This window comes from Girardinichthys multiradiatus, chromosome X (assembly GCF_021462225.1).
Source record: "Girardinichthys multiradiatus isolate DD_20200921_A chromosome X, DD_fGirMul_XY1, whole genome shotgun sequence".
NCBI classification, from domain to species: Eukaryota; Metazoa; Chordata; class Actinopteri; order Cyprinodontiformes; family Goodeidae; genus Girardinichthys; species Girardinichthys multiradiatus.
This window is the reverse complement of record NC_061817.1, coordinates 12,476,463-12,494,411: the sequence shown is the minus strand read 5'-3', so window position 1 is coordinate 12,494,411 and position 17,949 is coordinate 12,476,463. Positions and strand designations below refer to the sequence as shown.

Below are 17,949 nucleotides of genomic sequence, written 5' to 3'. Positions count from 1 at the left end.
TGTTCACCAAACAACAAACCTCTGAGGGCTTCACCGAGCAGCTGCATTTACCCTGAGATTAAATTACACAATGGAGGACTATTTACCATTTAGGTAACTTCTTACAGCAATTAGTTGCACTTCATTTTATTTAGGGGTATCAGCGTAAAGGGGCTGAATAAGGACGCACCCCACCCTTTTCCACAGAATTGTAAATATTAAATAACAGAAGAAATGTAAACACTGGAAAAACATTTTAGCAAAGGACATTCTGCAAAGGTGTTTTGGATTTTTGATCTCATGGCAGGAAAATGTTTAATTTTAACATACCATACCAAGCACATATTTTTACTCACAGCAGAAACATGGTTAAAACTATGTCTTGAATTATGTCTCAGGGGGATCTGCAAAAAACAAACCGCATATAATTGGCATTTCCCTAAAAATGTAAGTTTTGATGTGTGAGCAAAGGATAATTACAGATGAAGTCTATCTGAGTTATTTTCTGAAATGTGGGCGTTTTGAGCTGCTAAACAGACCCAGCTGCACCACTCTCATAATAAATGGGTTTCTTTTCACTGACAAATGGTGTGCACTAATACGATTTGCACTAATAAAACCAGATATAATTGGTTCATCAATAAAAGTGGCATAACAATTTGCATACATTAAATTTGGGTAGATTTTAGTCAATGATTCTGAGTAGATGTTGTACTTTTAATAGAAAATAGATAAATTATTTCAGATCCAACCAATTTTTAAAATGTACTTAGTCAACTTCAAGTTCTGATTCTGAAGATTGTTTTGGTCATCTAGTTTGTCCTTACATGTTAAAGAGCAACAAAATCTAAAATGTCACGAAGAAAAAGCTCAAATGCTTTTAAAAATATTTTGGCCAGATGGTTTGGAAACATCTTGTCTGATGATCAGACCAAAGACAACAACAATCTACAAGATTAACAAGTTTAGCTTGCTAGTAAGTTTAACCTTTAGCCTTAGTTGCTATACTGGATACAAACTTCAATTATTGTTCCAACACAACTTTCTCAGCAAATTTTATGGGAATTCTTCATTTTTACCGAGTCACATCAGCCTCACCGGTCTCTGCTGGGCACCACATGACAGAGAATAGCTAATGGCTACTTGAACCAACATCTTCAGCTAAAACTACTAACTAGTGGTGATAGTCATATGATGCCACGTTTTTAATTTTTGCCAAGTCTTCCTAAAAATCACACAGCATTCTTTCTTCACCATTTGCTGCAGCTGTACAAAATACATGTAAATGCCTTTGGCATAATAATTTGAAAAATAAATAATTGTGACTGAATAAAGAAAAAGACAAAACAATTATAAAAACACTGATCTGGTGCTTTATGCCTTTTGTGATGTCACCAGAGGCTGGTGAAGCTTTTTTTAAGAGGGTAGACTTTGATTAAATAATGTTGTTCCATGTTATTCTAAAACTAACTACTTAAAGTGCGTTTGGATGATATTGCAGAAAAGACCGGCAGACGTTTTCCATTCTAATGTAAAAGTTTAGGTAGGATTTGTTACCAAATAGCTAATGTGGTTAAATGTAACAATTATTTAACATTATTTTTTCAAAGTAATATGCTTGTGTAAAATTTTAATAATAAAGGTATATCCCTTCAAAATTGAAACTGCAGGTTGTTTGTTCTACAATAATCCTACTTTTGATTGCCCTTTCCAGCAAACCTGAAGAGCAACATGCATTCATAATTACACATTAGACGCAAGACAAATACAGTAGCAAACATGCATTTGGATTTGTACAGTAGCCATACAGTACATGAGGGTAAACCGATAAAGTCAAAGCTCTGACTTTCTTTCTCATCCTTCGTCGAGCTTCAATTTGTCCTCAGGGAAAAAAAGAAGAAAGGAAAACTGCGGGGGGTCAAGAAGGAGGGAGGAAAAGCTCGTTGAAGGACACAAACACTGAGCCAACCCCCGCATGTTCAGTCCTGCCCTCCTTCGCTCACACATCGCATTTACTCGCATGGTGCGCTCTGATCGACAGACAGAGCGCAGCGTCCTCTCCTGCGGCCGTGGATTCACTTCTGCAGAAGTGGATATTTGGCGTGAAACTTTTTTACGGTGAGTGTAAAATTGCACAATTTTTGTGACTATTTTAATTTCCTTTAAACGTTTTACACGCAGTTGTAGTGCGCCTGGTCTCCTCGGTATGATTATGTAGAACCATTGTAATTTTTAAGTCTTTACATTATAACATAAATCCCTCTTTTAAGCTATACTTTAAACTTGAAGGGCATGTAACCAACCAAACGTTAACCTTTAAAACTAGATATGTTATTTAAGTACAGAAAAACAGTAAATATTTATACTTAAGAAACAAATCGGCAATTTTGGATGGTTGCGCACAAGCGTAGGCACTGATAATGGGCTGCAAAAAACATACATCTATATACGTTTTTCTTCGTCGTTTATTTAGATTTGTACAGCTTTATTGTTTGTAGATAATAGCAACGCAAAGCTGGAAAAAGCTTCCACTTAGTCCCAGAGTTTAGAAGGAAGTTTTGTTAAATCATTTGTTTCTTTCTTGCTCCCGTTCAAGCCAAACTCGTTTCATTTTTTACTGAAACAGTTAACGAGTTCTGAAGCAAACTGTGATTTTCTACCTCATTAGTAATGTTAGTAATCACAGCCAGCCCAAGATATTAGATGGAGTCCTGGATGAATTGGATTTGGGGCCCCAATCTCAGTTCACAACAGTTATTTAATACATTGTAATTAAATTGTTGAAACAAGGTTATTTCCCTGACTTACTCATTCTGGTGTCCAGAGTACACCATTTCGATGCAGACCCAGTACAGTCACAAAGAAAATATAATTTATTTATTCATGACTCTGCTATTGCATTGTTCATGAAATGTGAATCAACCAACAGACCTGATTTATGGAGTAATTAAATTATTGTCGTTACATAATTATAAAACTTTGAATGTTTTATTCTGTTTAAATAAAACCGCCATCATTTATCAGTTCTCCTAAATCCCCAATAAGATGTCTAATTTTTTGCGGAACTTCAAATTCTTTTGGATGATGGATCCAGCGCTCTTGAGTGCCCCCTGCTGACCTGGGGTGCCACTAAGCAGCAGCATAGTTAGCTTGTTCATTGCACCAGCTCAGGCAGTTATTTGTAAAATGAGTTTTTAAAATGTCATTTTTGCATTTTTTTTTTCTCATGTTTGTTTCTGGTTATCATTGTCTAACCAATCTGTCTCTTTTTGTTATGCAGGTCACCTCTTATTACCTACCATCTGTGTGCATCCCAGATATCGAACAAAAAGGTTTTAGGAGGAAACCTTTGAAACCACAAGAAAGCCTGGCTGACGGCATAAAAGCAACACTTTTTTCCACTGCATACGTACCAAGAGACGAAAGAATGCGTGACTGCAGGACTCTTTGACATCCTGCTTTTGGATCTAATTTTATATTCGGTAAAAAGGCAGAAAAACAAACCAGTCTTCCACTCATAGGGAATCCCAACGATGAGCAAGGTTTCTAGCCAAGCAGCATATGCTGCTCATGTTCCATCCACTATCCCCAAATATTTCTCAACAGGAATGTCCTCCATGTTTAGTGTGTACCAGAACCAAGAAGTCATCAAAGAGCACTACAACTATACAGGCAAGCTAAATGGGACAAATGCGGACAAGTACGCGCCTGGATTCAAACCGGAAGCCATTGCTTTCCTGTTGGTCTGCCTGCTTATTGTTGCAGAGAATGCTGTGGTGCTTATTGCCATCTGGAAGAACAAGAAGTTCCATATCCCCATGTACTATTTGCTGGGAAACTTAACTCTCTCGGACCTGCTTGCTGGTTTATCTTATATGATAAACATTCTAACATCTGGTTCCAACACACTGAAAATGACCCCTGTGCTGTATTTTTTGAGGGAGGGCTGTGTGTTCATCATGCTGGCTGCTTCCATAATCAGTCTGCTGGCCATCGCCATAGAGCGCCACGTCACCATGGTGAGGATGAAGCCGTACCAGGGCCACAAACAGGGACGGATGTTCGCTCTGATCGGAGCCAGCTGGATGCTGTCAGTGTTCCTGGGTATCCTTCCTGTCCTGGGCTGGAACTGCATCGGGGAGCTTGAGAAGTGCTCCACCGTCTTTCCGCTCTACGCCAAAAGCTACATCCTATTCTGCATCACCGTCTTCAGTGCCATCCTCATGTCCATCGTGGTGCTTTATGTGCGAATCTTTCGCATCGTCAAGTCCAATACCCAGCGCCTTGCTACAGTTCCCCAGCGCAAAGGTCTTTACCGAAAGTCCCAGAAATACATGGCCCTTCTGAAAACCGTCACCATAGTCCTGGGGGTCTTCATCGCATGCTGGCTGCCTCTTTTTATCCTTTTCTTGCTGGACTTCAGCTTTCCGGTCAAAGGCTGCAAGGTGCTCTTCAAGGCTGAGTACTTCCTGGGCATCGCAGTGTTCAACTCCCTACTCAACCCAATCATCTACACGCTGACCAGCAAAGACATGCGTAAGGCCATCCTCAGGCTTCTGTGCCACCGCTGTCTCCTAACCTCAGACGGGAAAATGAAGAAGTTTGGCTTGGCCTTCCTGGATTTCAGCACCACTAAGACGGACGCAGTGTCTCACAGACTGGAGGGACTGGACACAACAGTTTCTTCAGGGAACCTTCCCTCAACTATTAAAGCTATTTATCCAAGGATATCGAAGATATAACACTCTGACTCAGAACTGAGAGCAAGCATGCAGACTGAAAACTGGTCTTCCTGTGCTTCTGTGTTAAAGACTCATATTTAAAGAACCATCAGAAGGAGAAAAATTTTAATGCACTTTGAAATGATTCTAGTTTTAAACTATCCATGTTTGCAAAGCTGGGAGAAAAAACCTTTTGTTGGATTTATATTTATGCCACTTCTTCTCTGTAGATATTGTTGCCTTCATCATAGCTAAAAGCTTGTCTTTTAACTATGATGAAAAAAAAATCTACAAAGCTAGCATTACCATTGTCAAGACTCCTAAACAAGTCCAGTATTAATCAAGTGATTTCTTCTGCAAGAAAATCGCAAATCATCTGAAAATGTCTTGTAAAAACCGAGAAATCCAAGCCTGTTTGTTGACATTTTACAGCATCTGTAATGTGCATCTGATCGAGAGGGGAAAGCCCAAGCTTGACATTTGGGGTTAGGATTATCTCCCACTGCCTTTGTAGCGTATAATGACACGTTGTCGTGATCACTGGGCCTCCACACCCAAAAAACGAAGTCTGCCAAAACTGTTTAATCTCTGCCATGTGAGTTTTGGTCAGCGCTGAGACCGGGAACATCAGAGACTCTAAAGACGTCAGATGGAGCTGGGTGGCTTTTCATCTTTGGAGGTCCCTCCAACACATGTAGCAGCACACGACCAGTGCATTAAAGCAATAAAAGCTGACAGCTGAGGCTTGGCGACGCCTTTTGCAGGCTGGAACATGGCTGTTAAAAGTTATAGCTTTATAGACAGTCATTTCTTTTAGAGGAAGCTCATCTTTATTATGTGAAATGATATGAAAGGACTCTTTTTGTGAAGACCTATAAGTGAAACCATCCCTGTTTTTTCCCTGATTGAGCTGACATGGTGAGTTATCAGTAACATTGTAAAAAACAAATGTAAAGAATAAATTCTATTTACTTGTAGTCAGTAGATTTTGTAAATATGTATAACCTCCATGAGTTGGGTCTTCTTTTATAAAAGTCTTACTTAAATTATGTTTTTTATGTGCACTGAATAAACATATGTGAATGATTTTTCCATGTAGGTCTCTGTGTTAATTTTTTTAGCTACAAAATGACTTAAAACATTTCTTTCCATTTTCACTAGTTTTTTTCTTGAGAAAACTAAATGTGGATATAAATACAATGCAAAACTTTAGAAACTCGTCTTAATAAAGGATGATGCATAACAACTTGATTTATTATTGATATTATATTTAATATGTATTATAAAATAAAACTACAAATTCATCATTATTACTATTTAATATTATTTTTATTTATTCTAACAAAACCAATATTTTTAAATAATATTAATTAGAATATTCTTATTATTATAAGTAGTAGTAATAAAACAATAAATATATATATATATTATTTATTTATTCGTTTATTACTATGAAAAAATCTAATATAGAGCCAATTCACAACAATTTCAATTTACAGAACACACAATCCATATTATATATTGAAATATAATCAGTCTGATTAACTAGGTAGATTTTAAATTAAATAAGATAGTTATTAATAAGATCTATTATTATTATTGTGGTTTGAGGATCTGTTCATGGTGTACCCTACCTCTGGAGATAAGCACAAGCTCCTCCATGACCCTGCAAGGATAAGAATTATAATAAATGTGCTAAGTTTATATAAAGTATGAGCCAAAGTGAAGTTGTATCTAATGATTGTTAATTCTTAAAATACTAGCCAACAACTTGACTATCTCGTATATTGGTACAGGAATGTAAGCATTCAAGATCAAACTGAAAAAAAAACCAGCAGCTTTAATGCTATGTAACAAGTAATGGGGCGATATTCGTGGTGTTTGAGTTCATTACAATCGAAACCTACTCCTATATAAGCAGAGTGATCAAAGGAAAGCTAAAGCTATTTCAAGCGGGGTCCTGAGCTGAAGTGAAAAACCACGTGCTAAAGCCACTAAGAGGCAGAGCTACCAGTGAAGTTGCAGAATTGGGTCCAATGCTGTTTACCGTAACAAAACCACACACTGGCATGTATGACAGTGCGCCTCTCCGATTCAGCTCCACATCCTGCTCGCTCTGAAACTCGTCATGCTGCTGAATACAGGAAAAAAAAAACAACCTCATTTTCATGTAAGGTGGAAGATTCAGTTCTCTTCTCATAGAGCGAGTCTGAGTGTGAGCAACGCAAGACGGAGTGCCACGTGTGGGAGGTTGACAGGGAGAATAGATGCTATCGGAGGAGCCTGCTCCAATTCAGACCTTTAATTGCTGAATCACCGCTATCATGTCTAAATAAAGACATAATTAGGCTATAATAGCTTCGGTTTTGCTGTTAATGTTTAGATACAGACATGAGAAAAAGGAGATGAACCCTCTTTCAAATCTAGACCTGACACAATTTATCTGAAATTATTTAAATCTTAACGTTAAGCGCACAGAACCAACCAACCAACAGATCCTACCTTGTCATGCTGAACAAACATGAAGCCAAAATGGAAAAGCAGTGTGTGAAAAACAAAGCACAACCCATGATTCAATAGCTTACAGAACCACCTTCAGCACCAATACCCTGAAGTAGTTGTTCTCTGTATGACTTTATCAGTCTCTCATATTGTTGTGGATGAATTCTTGCCCTCTCTTCTTTACCACATCACTTCATTTCATTAAAGTTTACAGACATCCCAGCTCATTGAATCCATTCTTTTTCAACCATTCTGCTGTTACTTTGCTGCCGTGTTGCCCAATCGCAAACTTCAGCTCTCAGATGGACTTATAGTTGACTCTAGGATACTCTGCTGTGCAGACAAGTTTGTGGTCGACTAAACGAAAGCCTGGTGCCCATGGCCTCTTGCTTCTAAACCAGCCCAAGTCACTCCTCCACCACCGGGCTTGACAACTGAGATGCTCACATGTTTTCGGGTTTCTCTACCCATGGTGTTGTACATTGTGTGTGGTTCATTCAGATCTTCTGCCATGATCGTTTTAACAAAACAGGATTTCATCCTGAAAACCCTTCACAATCAAGGCCAGCAGGCTTTAGGTGTAGCCTTTGGGGGTGGTCTTTTGACCCTTCCTAGATGTATCTTCAGAAGCACTTGCTTTTCTAAAGGCCATTGCTGATATCTTCCCACCCTGGCATTGTGCTAACATGCACCTACATAACTCCAAAAGCTTTAATGGAAATGGTCATACTTCCTGATGATCAGTTAATGCTCTATATTTAATTATGAGCACCTAAATGCTCTTGTCTCTCTTAGATCTCATAGCAGTATGAATGTTGGACTTCCGTTACATTATATCTATTTTAAAGTTGGTTAAAAATAATTTTTAGAATTCAGCTAAAAACCCTAGAAAGGAAAATGGGTGTACTTAATTTTCAACAAGAATGTGAAGTAATGTTACATTGATTTTCTTGTTAATAAATACACAAAAATAACTTTTCCTTCTTTGTTGTGTTAACTAAAAACATACTAACAAATGGGATTTAAAGTGAAAAGGACGGCTCAATAGTTGGCTACACTAAAAGAGTAAAATTACTTAACTGAACGTAAATGTATTATATAAATTTGTAGATGATATCCGTTGTAAGAAGCAGTTTGGAAGCAGATCTCAAGAAGGAAAATCAAAAAATAAATACCAGAAATATTGTTTGCAATTTAAATTGCTGTCATGTAGTCTGACCAGAACTCTGCTCATGTTTCCAGCAGCCCTTTCTTACCTTTAGTTGATACAAAAAAGTAATTGAGAAATGCTTCCTTTAAATGTGCTCCAATGAACCCCTGCTGGCTTTGGTTAAACCCAAACAGCTCTATAGCGACATCTAGCGGCCAACTCCCCACTGCTCAGGTCATGCTGCTCTAACAAATCAAACAAGCACCAGCGCAAAGGTTTAAGATATTTTATCAATATAATATGACAAAAAACAACAAGCAGAGTAACAGGTAGACAAAAAAAAATGCACACATCTGTTCTTCATCTACCACTTGGTGCTGACGAAGCCCCACAGCTGATCACTTATATCGCTGCGAGAGCGTGTTGATGTGTCAACGTTGATGGGAGTGGCCAGATCTAGGCCATAGTGCACTGCAAGAGAAGACAATTGGGTGCAGAAGCATGAGTGTAATAAGGCAGATACATGAAATATGCATGAGATCAGGGATGGCAAAACAAAAACACGCTGAAATATTGACCGCAGCACCACCAATGAAACAGACTGAATTGTCAGATGGCTTAAAAAGCATTTAAATTGTATCCATTAGAAATAGTATAATTATTTACTGAACAAGTGTTTTGGCTGATAATATTCTCATATGTTTAGGTGACCCATTCTAGCTGAATCTTTACACTGTTGGTAATAATGAAGGTGTGGAAAGAAAAAAGGGCACTGCATATTCTCTATGCTGTTCAGTAATATCAGAAGTTATTTTTGAACTGTTTTGAAATTTTATTCGAAGAATTGTTTGTTTCAATTTTATTAACAACGTAAAGAAGACTATTATAAAAAGAAAAAGTTGTAGAAACCTAAGCTCATGTCTTTAAGATGCTTCTGAAACTTGAAGTGATTTGAAAACCTGTTGGCACGTTGGATTACAACTGAACCAAATTTATCCCGGAACAATCAGTAGATTTCCTTCACTAGACTCCTGACGTGTTTTCACCTAGTAATCCCAGCAGGGCTCCAGACTGCAGCCATCATGCTATCATGAGCAGCTGTAAAAGTATTTGCTCCCTCACAGATTTCTTCTATTTTTTGAGATCATCAAACAAATGTTAATAATATACAAAGATAGCCTGAGTAAATACAAAAGTGAGATTTCATACATAAAGGGAGAGAAGCTATCCGAACCAGGCTGAACATATAAAAAGTATTTGCTCCATAATAACTAGTTGTGCCACGCTTAGCAGAAACAACTGACATCAAGAGTTAGTAATAACTAGCAGTGGGTTTTTAACGTTACCATTGAGAAGGTTTGACTTCCTCACTCATTCACCCACCTCTGGATGGTTTTCGAGTATGAATGGTATGTTTAGGGTGCTACTACAGTATATAAATTGGATTTAAGTCCAGACTTTGGCTAGACCACTCCAAAACTTAATTTAGTTTTTTTGAGTCATTCAAAGGCGGCCTTGCTGCTGTGGACTGCATCGTTGTCTTGCTGCATACCCCAAAGGTTATTGGGTCTGAGGACCTGTATCATTGGCTGGGCATTCTCCTGCAAGATGTTCTGGTAGAGAGGAAAATTCATTATTCCATCAATTTTAGCAGGTCTTGAGAAAGCAAAGTGGCCATCACACTATCACCTTTGACTATTTTTTTTGATCAGCTGTGGTTTTGGCATTGGAACTCTCCTATGGAGGCCATTTTTGCCTAGTCTCTCGCTCTTATTGTTAAATATTGAACTCTGGCCCTAACTGAGGCAAGTAAGGCCAGCAGAGGTTTAGATGATCTGGGACCAACTGGTTGAATTGTTTATATGCTCTTAAAGTCATTTTGGATGACTGGTCGCTCCTGGGGACATTCACCACTGCTGCATGTTTTCGCCGTTGTGGATTATGGCTCTCACTTTGGTTGCTGGTGTCTTCAGTCCTAGAAATGGCTTCAGAAATTTTCTTGACCAATAGATGTGAATTACTTTGTTTTTCTAGTATTTTTAAAAATAATTTAGATGACATGTTGCTTTATCAGCCACCGCAAGGCTCCATTTAAATTATTGAATTGCACCACTCAAGGTGGCAGCAGGTTGGACTAGCTCTGTTACTTTTCATTCTGAAATATTCTTTTTAAGAACCCAAATTCCTCTTGTGGTGGATAAAAATTTATTTTTTGGACGATTGTTCTCTCCGGTATCAGATGTTGTGTTAATACTTTTTGACTTTTGGACATTTGATGCGTCACTATAGCAATAAGATGTTTTTTAACAACCAGGAGCAGCTGATTAATATCTCTAAAGTTGTGTTTTACTGAGACATGGCTGCAAGATCATATCCCTGACTCCAGCGTCTCTCTGCCAGGCTTTCTGACCATACCAGCAGACATTGATTTAAAGGGGAGCAGCAAATGCAAAGGAGGTAGTCTAGCAGTACTTGTGAACAACAGATGGTGCATTCCAGGACATGTTACTGTGAAGGGTCGTCTCTGCAGTCCAGATATTGAACTGTTAGCAGTAAGTTTTTATCCATATTATTTACCCAGAGAGTTCACCAGTGTTATTTTGGCAACCGTATACCTTCCATCTTTAGCTGTTGCCAACACTGCATAAAATGCCATCAGCACAGTTGTTGCTAGGCTACAGATGCAACACCCCAATGTGTTTGTGGCAATATCTGGTGATTTTAACCATGCTTCACTCTCTGCTGCACTTCCAACTTTTCAACAGTTTGTCAGCTGCTCTACCAGAGAAAACAAAATGTTGGAATTGGTTAAAAGCAAATTTCAAGGACTCATACATCTCTAAAGCAAGACCTCCTCTAAGCAGATCAGATCAGAATCTTGTTTTTCTCTGCTCAAATAGTGAGATTCCCCAATAACAAACTTTGGATCACCAGTGACATGAAAGACCTGCTTAACAAAAAAAGAGCCTTCAGAGATGGAGACAGGGAATTATTGAAGAGTATACCGATGCAACTTAAAGTAAAGAGTAGAGACATCAAGGAGGTGTAAAACAAGAAGCTGGAGAGCAAGCTCCAGCAAAACAATATCAGAGATGTGTGGTCAGGGATAGAGAAGATCACAAGCTTCAAGATGTTTATTTGGCTGTGAACAGGAGAGAAGGATGCTGAGCTTGTTTCTGAACTGAACCTATTGAAGAATGTGTTCATGTTACTGGCTCTGTCCAGACATTAATCGGTCAGATATTCTTCAACCAAATCAGAAAATGCTGATGCTCCCTGTTGTACCTATATCTTATATTAAAATGTGTTTGATGATCTCAAACATTCAAATGTGACAAAAAAAAAAGCAAAAGCAAGGAAATTTGTAAGGAGGCAAGTACGTTTTCAAAGCACTATAGATCATATATAAGTAAAGCCTAAAGTGTTAATATTTTTTCTGGGGTTGATATTTGAATGATTTAGTTAAATGTTGACTGCTGATTAAATGAACATCAGTCATTTCAAGTTTGTTTGTTCTGTTAATGTTTTGAAACCAAAAACTAACTGATAAAATGTGAGCGCTGATTTATTCTACACCAGTGGGTTCCAAACTGTTGGCCACAGGGACCAAAATCTGCAAGTTTTTATTATCTTTCTACTGTTTATGTTTTGTAGATCCAAAACAAAAAACAAATGCATACAATTCCAATTATTATGTCAATTATTTTCTATTTTGATGGTCTAGAAATTTCTGCTGCAATATTTAGGCAAGTTTAGTGAATGGAAGCACCCGGCTCTACTTGTTTGAAAACTGACTGGATGTTTGTGGTCAAATTTTATCAAAATTAAACTTAAAGCAAAAACAAAAAACTATTTAACCAATTGTCGATGAAAATCTCAATATTTTTAAACAAGTGTTCATCTGTTTTAAAGGCCTATGATGACAGGCAATTTTCACACCATTTTTAATAATTCCAAGGACCGCAAACAGACCCAGGGCCACACTTTGGACACCCCTGACCTGCACCATATTGGTCTCTTTTTTGAGTTCATGACTGATGATTGGGTTGTTTCCGTTCTCTTTTTGTTAGGCTTCTGACCAAAAAATACAAAATAAAAATTATCAACCATATTTGGCTCAAATGAGAAGGCAAACTTTGCGAGGCACATATATTTTTCCCATCAGTTATCATTAGCAGAAAAAACATAAAAACCTTTTATAGTAGAATCAGCTTAATATTTTTTTACCTCCTTTTAAAATATTGGCCGGTGTGTCGTATTCCCACTTGATCTTGGTTATTAAATAGTACACCTGAGCCACGTATCTGGAAATGAAAAAATTTAGAGTAAAAAAACAGCAGAACACATAAAAATACTGAATTTCAATAAAAGATAGGTGATAAAATACTCAAACATGGCTTGTGTGGTTTAACTGCTCAACCCCACATGTTCCCTAATGTCTTTATAAAAACTGACAATGAGAGCAGTGCCTCCTATCATCCTCTAATAAAATACTGAAATGAGTAAAGCACCTCTCTTAGTATTTACACCCCTAAAATGATGCCATGTTGTCTCATCACAACCACAAATATCAATGTATTTACTATATTCTATGTCACAGACCAATACAACTGATCCATAACTTCCTACATTCTTTGGGAATAAAAATCTGAATTGTGGGGCATTTGTATTCAGCCCCTTATCAATAATCCATCGTTTGCTATTCCAGCTGCAAGTCTTTTAAGGTATATTTCAGCTTTGCACAGACTAATATTTGCCAATTCTTCTTTGCAAAAATAGCTCAAGCTCAGTCAGACTAAATTGAGAGAATCTGTATCTGCATCTGTCAGTTTTCAATTTTTGTTACAGATTCTAAGTGAGATTTAGGTCTGGACTTTGACTGAGATTTTAACACAAACTATGCTTCTTTTTAGGCCCTTCCATTGTAGCTCTCCCTGTATGCTTTGGGTTGTTGTTCTGCTGGATGAGGAACCGTCATCCCAGTCTTAAATCTGTTCAAACCTCTAATAAGTTTTCTTCCAGGATTACTCTGGATTTAGCTCCACCAATCTTCCCATTAGCTCTGACCAGCTTCCCTTACTTGGATGAAGAAAAGCATCCCCACAGCATATCACCATGTTTTACTCGGGATTGGTGTGTCTAGAGTGCTGTGCAGTGTTATTTTTCCACCACACTTGGCATTTTGCATGTAGGCAAAAAAAAAGGTTAATTTTTGTCTCATCTGACCAGAGCACGTTCATATCCACATGCTTGCTGTGTCCCCTTCATTGCCTGTGGAAAATTAGAATTATTTTGCTTTCTTTTAACTGTTGCTTTCTTCTTGACAATTTTTCCATTAAGCCCACATTTGCAGAGCGAAAGAGCTGTGGATCTCTGCAGCTCCTTCAGAGTTACACTGGGCCTCTTTGCTCTTCTGGCCTGTCAGTTTAGATGGAGAGCCATGTCTTGGTAAGTTTTCTGCAGTGGCCTACCCTTTCGTTCTCAGATGTTGGATTGAACAGAGCTTTGTGAGATGCTGGGATGTTGTTTCATAATCTGACCTTGCTTTAAACTTCTCCACAACTTTCTCCCTGACATGTGTGCAAAACCTTGTGCTACTTTGTGTTAATCTTTTAAATAAAATCTCAATACATTTTTTTGAGTTTTGTCTTAATTTGACAAAATCTAAAAAGGCTAATAGAGGGGTATGAATACTTTCATCAGGCGTTTTATTATAATGTGGGTTTTTCCACATAGACGCTGGCTTTATCACTTGCTGCTCACAATGCTGATGGGATGATCTCAGTGGTGTCTTCATCCACCTCCTTCTGAAGAGTCTCAAGTTTGCCCTCTGTTTTCCTCAGACTCTCCAGCTCATTCTGCAGAAACCTGGGGGACAGTTAAGGATGCAAACAGGGAACAGCACAAACAAACAGTTCATTGAATAGCACACATGTGAAAAGGATACTGTATCTCTGAGTCTGTGATCAGACTTTTGGCTGTGCACTGCTGCAGCTGCTCCTCCAAGTTCTCCAGCTCCTTCTGCCTGTGCTTCTTCTGCTCCTCCATGTCCAGCAGCCTCTTACCGGCGCTCTCTTCAATCTGTGCAGTGTCTGCTTAGAAAGGGCAGTGGTAGATGCTTGAAACGACTCGTACTGAATGCCATCAGGAAAAAGGACTGCCACAATCATTTAAACATACAGTCTAAAGCAGTACAAAGTACAAAAACAACTAAACATCATATTTCTTGCCTTTTAGAATCTGAGTCACAATCTTCTTTGTTTCTAAGTGTTTATAGAAAAGGGCCTGGTGTTCGGCTTTCACTTGTTGCAGTTTTACGGGCTCACTGCTGTTGATTAAGGCCACCAGCACCTCCCCAGTCTCCTCCAGGTCTTGAAACTTGTGGCCCTGAGCCATTGTGGGCAGCTGGAAAACAGAGCAGAACAGAATGAGTATGGATTGTATTAAACACAGATTTAAAACGCAATCCACAAAATTCTGACATGTGGCCTCGTTTCAGGAGTATCCAGATATAAGGAAACTTTCAGTGTCAACAGCATCTGCAGTATTTCATACTTTCCTATATGCATAATGAAAGGATCCGGTCTGTCCTGTACCACCACAAACAATGAAGGGTGACAGGAAGCTTCATTCTTCGCTGTGACAGATTAACTGGTGGTGGAGAGCAAGTTGCAGTAGCAGCTGGTAGAAACAGATGTTTCTGTGGGCGATAACCGACCCAGGAAATAAACAAGGCGAGTTCAACTGAAAGAATAAACCATTGCAAAATACAATCTGATTTAGCTTTTTTTGTTCATAACTGCAAAATAATTAACATTCAGCTTGTATATTATGTTTTTGTTTCTGTTGTGTCAGATCCTGAGAATCGTCAGAAAAACGTCGAAAGAGATCTCAAGGTACCATATAATAAACCGTTCCAAAAGCACTAATGAATCACTGAAAGCCAACAGGAATGTTGAACGTTGAATACATTAAAATGTTTTATCATAAGGCTTAAACTCTTGCAAAAAAAAAAAATCTAATTATTTTCAAGCACTGGAGGAAAACAATTGTGGCGGATTTATTTTCTCCTCTTCGCTTGAAAAATAGAGCAAAGATTTTCAAGAAGGTTTAAAATCTGATTCCAGAACAAACAAATAAATAAATAAAATAAAATGGTAAGGAAAAACGGTGAACATGTGTATCGTGATTAAAGTCATAATTTTGTGTGGAGAATAAAGTGGTGATATTTTTGAAGAAATGTTCAAACAGCTGTTTTGTTTCCACACATTTTATATGCGTCAGGATAGCTTCCTTGCGTTTCAACTTGATCATTATGTTAAAAGAGGAAGAATTTCTTTGTTATGAAGTTACAGAAATCATGGGTGCCGCAGGACTTTGCACCAGTTTCATCTCCACCTTATAGTTATTTTCTCTCTTCATTTTAACTTTAAACAGGTAAACCACAAAAACATACTTCTTGTTAATTCGTTTCATCCAAGTGACCCTAATGCTCGGGCGTAAGAGGCACCACTGAAAAAAGTTCTTATTTTCATTGACATCAGAATTACGTCAATATGTTCACAAACATTGACTATTGAGACTCAGATATCCTCCATGATCAGCGGACTCTGAAAATGTGACAGTCACCAGTCTATATTAATAATCATCAGATAGCAAAATGTAGTTGATTTTTTTTTACAGAATTTGAACCAGGTGAAGCAAAAACTATGCCACTTGAGGAGTTCTATGTAGAGCATAATTACACAAAAATAAGTTTTGTTAATCTTAAATGCAAAATGTATATATTTCTTGTACAATTTTGGCCTAATTATCATCCTGAGTGGGTTGTTCTTTCAGCAAATGGCATGTTTTAGAGTCTATATACTCCAGTTAACAATTATTTGATTACCAAATTAGTTGACAATTATTTCAATAATCTTTTAATCCGATTAAGTGTTTTAGCCCCAGTTGATCTGGGTTTGTTTTCCGAGGCACGAGTTTAAGGGCATCTTTAATCTGCTCCAACTCAGAATTTTATAAACACAATTTAGGATTTGTGAAGGTTTCATAAAGGGCCATATTAGTGTTTTGTTTTGTTTTTTTGCATTTGGACCATCTTACAACTGGTCCAGCTCTAAAGCTACAGTACTTCGACAATTCAAACTGGACTAGATTATTCTACACTAATAGCATAACCTTATAAACCCAGTTTGGGATTGTGTGGAACCTTTATTTGAGGAAACTGTGTTTTTCAACCCTGGTACTGAAGGCCCACTGCCCTGCAGAATTTTCTTCTTAGGTTTTTAGATGGTTTGCAAACCTTTTAACACACTTGAAGATGCGTGCAGTTCATCAAAAGCCTGTTAATCAGCTTTCAATTCAAATCAGGTGTGCGGAAAATACATGTTGGTCAGTTAACATTGCAGCTATTTATGTATCCTGCAGTTTCAATTATTTTATTGTGGTATATTTAGAAGTCAACGGGGTATAATGTATCGCAAGCTGAACTGGTCATGGTCAACGGCGGTGCTCCTGGAGCGAGGTCCTTTAATGCTGCTCTGTAGACAGAAGTTATTCGAAGCATACTTTTTGTCTGTGGCAACAAAAATGTATTTGTCAAATGGGATTTATAACAGTTACATTAGTCACATTTTAATCAGGCATTGACGCGGCCCACTACCTTTTAGAAACATCTGCCTTATGCATGGATAACAAGCCGTTGATCTCGCCACCAGTTAATATGTATCACATCGGAAGTGGCACAAATAGTCCTACGGTTTGTCAACACACCAGAGCAAGATGACATTTTCGTGTTTTTTCTCTGGAAATTTAAAACGTTTGTTACTGCAAAATAAGTTGGTTGCTGAAGAAAAACAACACCGACACGGTAGCAGTTAGACAAAACTATCTATTCACCATATTTAAAAAATTAACTTTAATAAGACTTTTGAGTAAATGTTCTGCTGCTAATGTTTGACTAAATGAATCAGGTGCATTACATTAAAGAGCGCACAGGAAACGGCTTTACTGCGTTTTGTTTACATCGTTTCTATGCTTTAAGTAGTACGTATGTAACTTTTGCGACACGGACTGATGTTTTTAAAGTAAACAACCTAAAATATGCTGTAAATAATACGGGTTGGGTAGGAGAAACATTCTAGTTTAGTTATGTTTAACCAGAAAACAACATACCCTTCGCTGTTTTTCTTGATTCAAATTCAGACTTCAGCGCGCCTGTTATTTACTTCTTCTGTAGTTTGAAAGACTTGAAGCGAAAGTGAACCACTCTTCCGCCCCCTACTGCCCAGTGGTGAATCAACGACAGCCTTGAGCGATTAAACATCTAAAAATGATCAATCCTCGTCCTGGCTATGGTTACATTTTCAGGAAAAATTAATTTAATATAGTTCCAAATGTGAAGGAGCCATAGTTCAAGTTTCTGTTTATATTCATAATAAGTTAGAATACTAAACTGCCTTTCACTCCAGAGTACAGATTTTAAAAGTCTTCCAAGCACATGACAAGAACTATTAGGCTCTTAATATTTTTGTAAAAGCTTAAAAAATTGTATTAAACATTTTTTTATTTCTTAGGAAGCATTGAAATCTCAATGGC

At 37.8% G+C, this 17,949-nt stretch overlaps 2 protein-coding genes across 4 annotated transcripts; one reads left to right on the top strand and one right to left on the bottom strand.

Annotated features, from left to right (window-relative positions):
• The first annotated feature begins 1,955 nt into the window (after window positions 1-1,955).
• Window positions 1,956-5,794, top strand: LOC124862772 (sphingosine 1-phosphate receptor 1-like). Its single transcript, XM_047356894.1, has 2 exons — window positions 1,956-2,097; window positions 3,260-5,794. Exon 2 carries the CDS (start codon window positions 3,513-3,515, stop codon window positions 4,719-4,721), a length of 1,209 nt encoding a protein of 402 aa, XP_047212850.1. The 5' UTR covers window positions 1,956-2,097; window positions 3,260-3,512; the 3' UTR covers window positions 4,722-5,794.
• A 2,830-nt stretch (window positions 5,795-8,624) lies between these two features.
• On the bottom strand, window positions 8,625-17,673 carry LOC124862779 (kinetochore protein Spc24-like). Of its 3 annotated transcripts, none has more exons than XM_047356901.1 (6): window positions 17,527-17,673; window positions 14,583-14,757; window positions 14,300-14,447; window positions 14,116-14,220; window positions 12,580-12,656; window positions 8,625-8,823 (listed from the first exon to the last, which is right to left on the bottom strand). In XM_047356901.1, exons 2-6 carry the CDS (start codon window positions 14,746-14,748, stop codon window positions 8,717-8,719), a joined length of 603 nt encoding a protein of 200 aa, XP_047212857.1. In that variant the 5' UTR covers window positions 14,749-14,757; window positions 17,527-17,673; the 3' UTR covers window positions 8,625-8,716. The 3 variants fall into 3 exon arrangements, with proteins under 3 accessions (XP_047212857.1, XP_047212859.1, XP_047212858.1); XM_047356903.1 differs by having other exon boundaries at window positions 14,300-14,444; XM_047356902.1 differs by lacking the exon at window positions 17,527-17,673 and adding an exon at window positions 14,912-15,047.
• Between the last annotated feature and the right edge of the window lie 276 nt (window positions 17,674-17,949).

Bases quoted from the DNA above. Each gene is read 5' to 3' on its own strand.
- LOC124862772 (XM_047356894.1), top strand. From the start codon at position 3,513: ATGAGCAAGGTTTCTAGCCAAGCAGCATATGCTGCTCATGTTCCATCC.
- LOC124862779 (XM_047356901.1), bottom strand. From the start codon at position 14,748: ATGGCTCAGGGCCACAAGTTTCAAGACCTGGAGGAGACTGGGGAGGTG. The intron at 14,221-14,299 runs GTATCCTTTTCA...ACTGTCCCCCAG, and splicing joins ATCACAGACTCAGAGATACA to GTTTCTGCAGAATGAGCTGG. The intron at 8,824-12,579 runs GTAAAAAAATAT...CTTCTCTTGCAG, and splicing joins GGCCAATATTTTAAAAGGAG to TGCACTATGGCCTAGATCTG.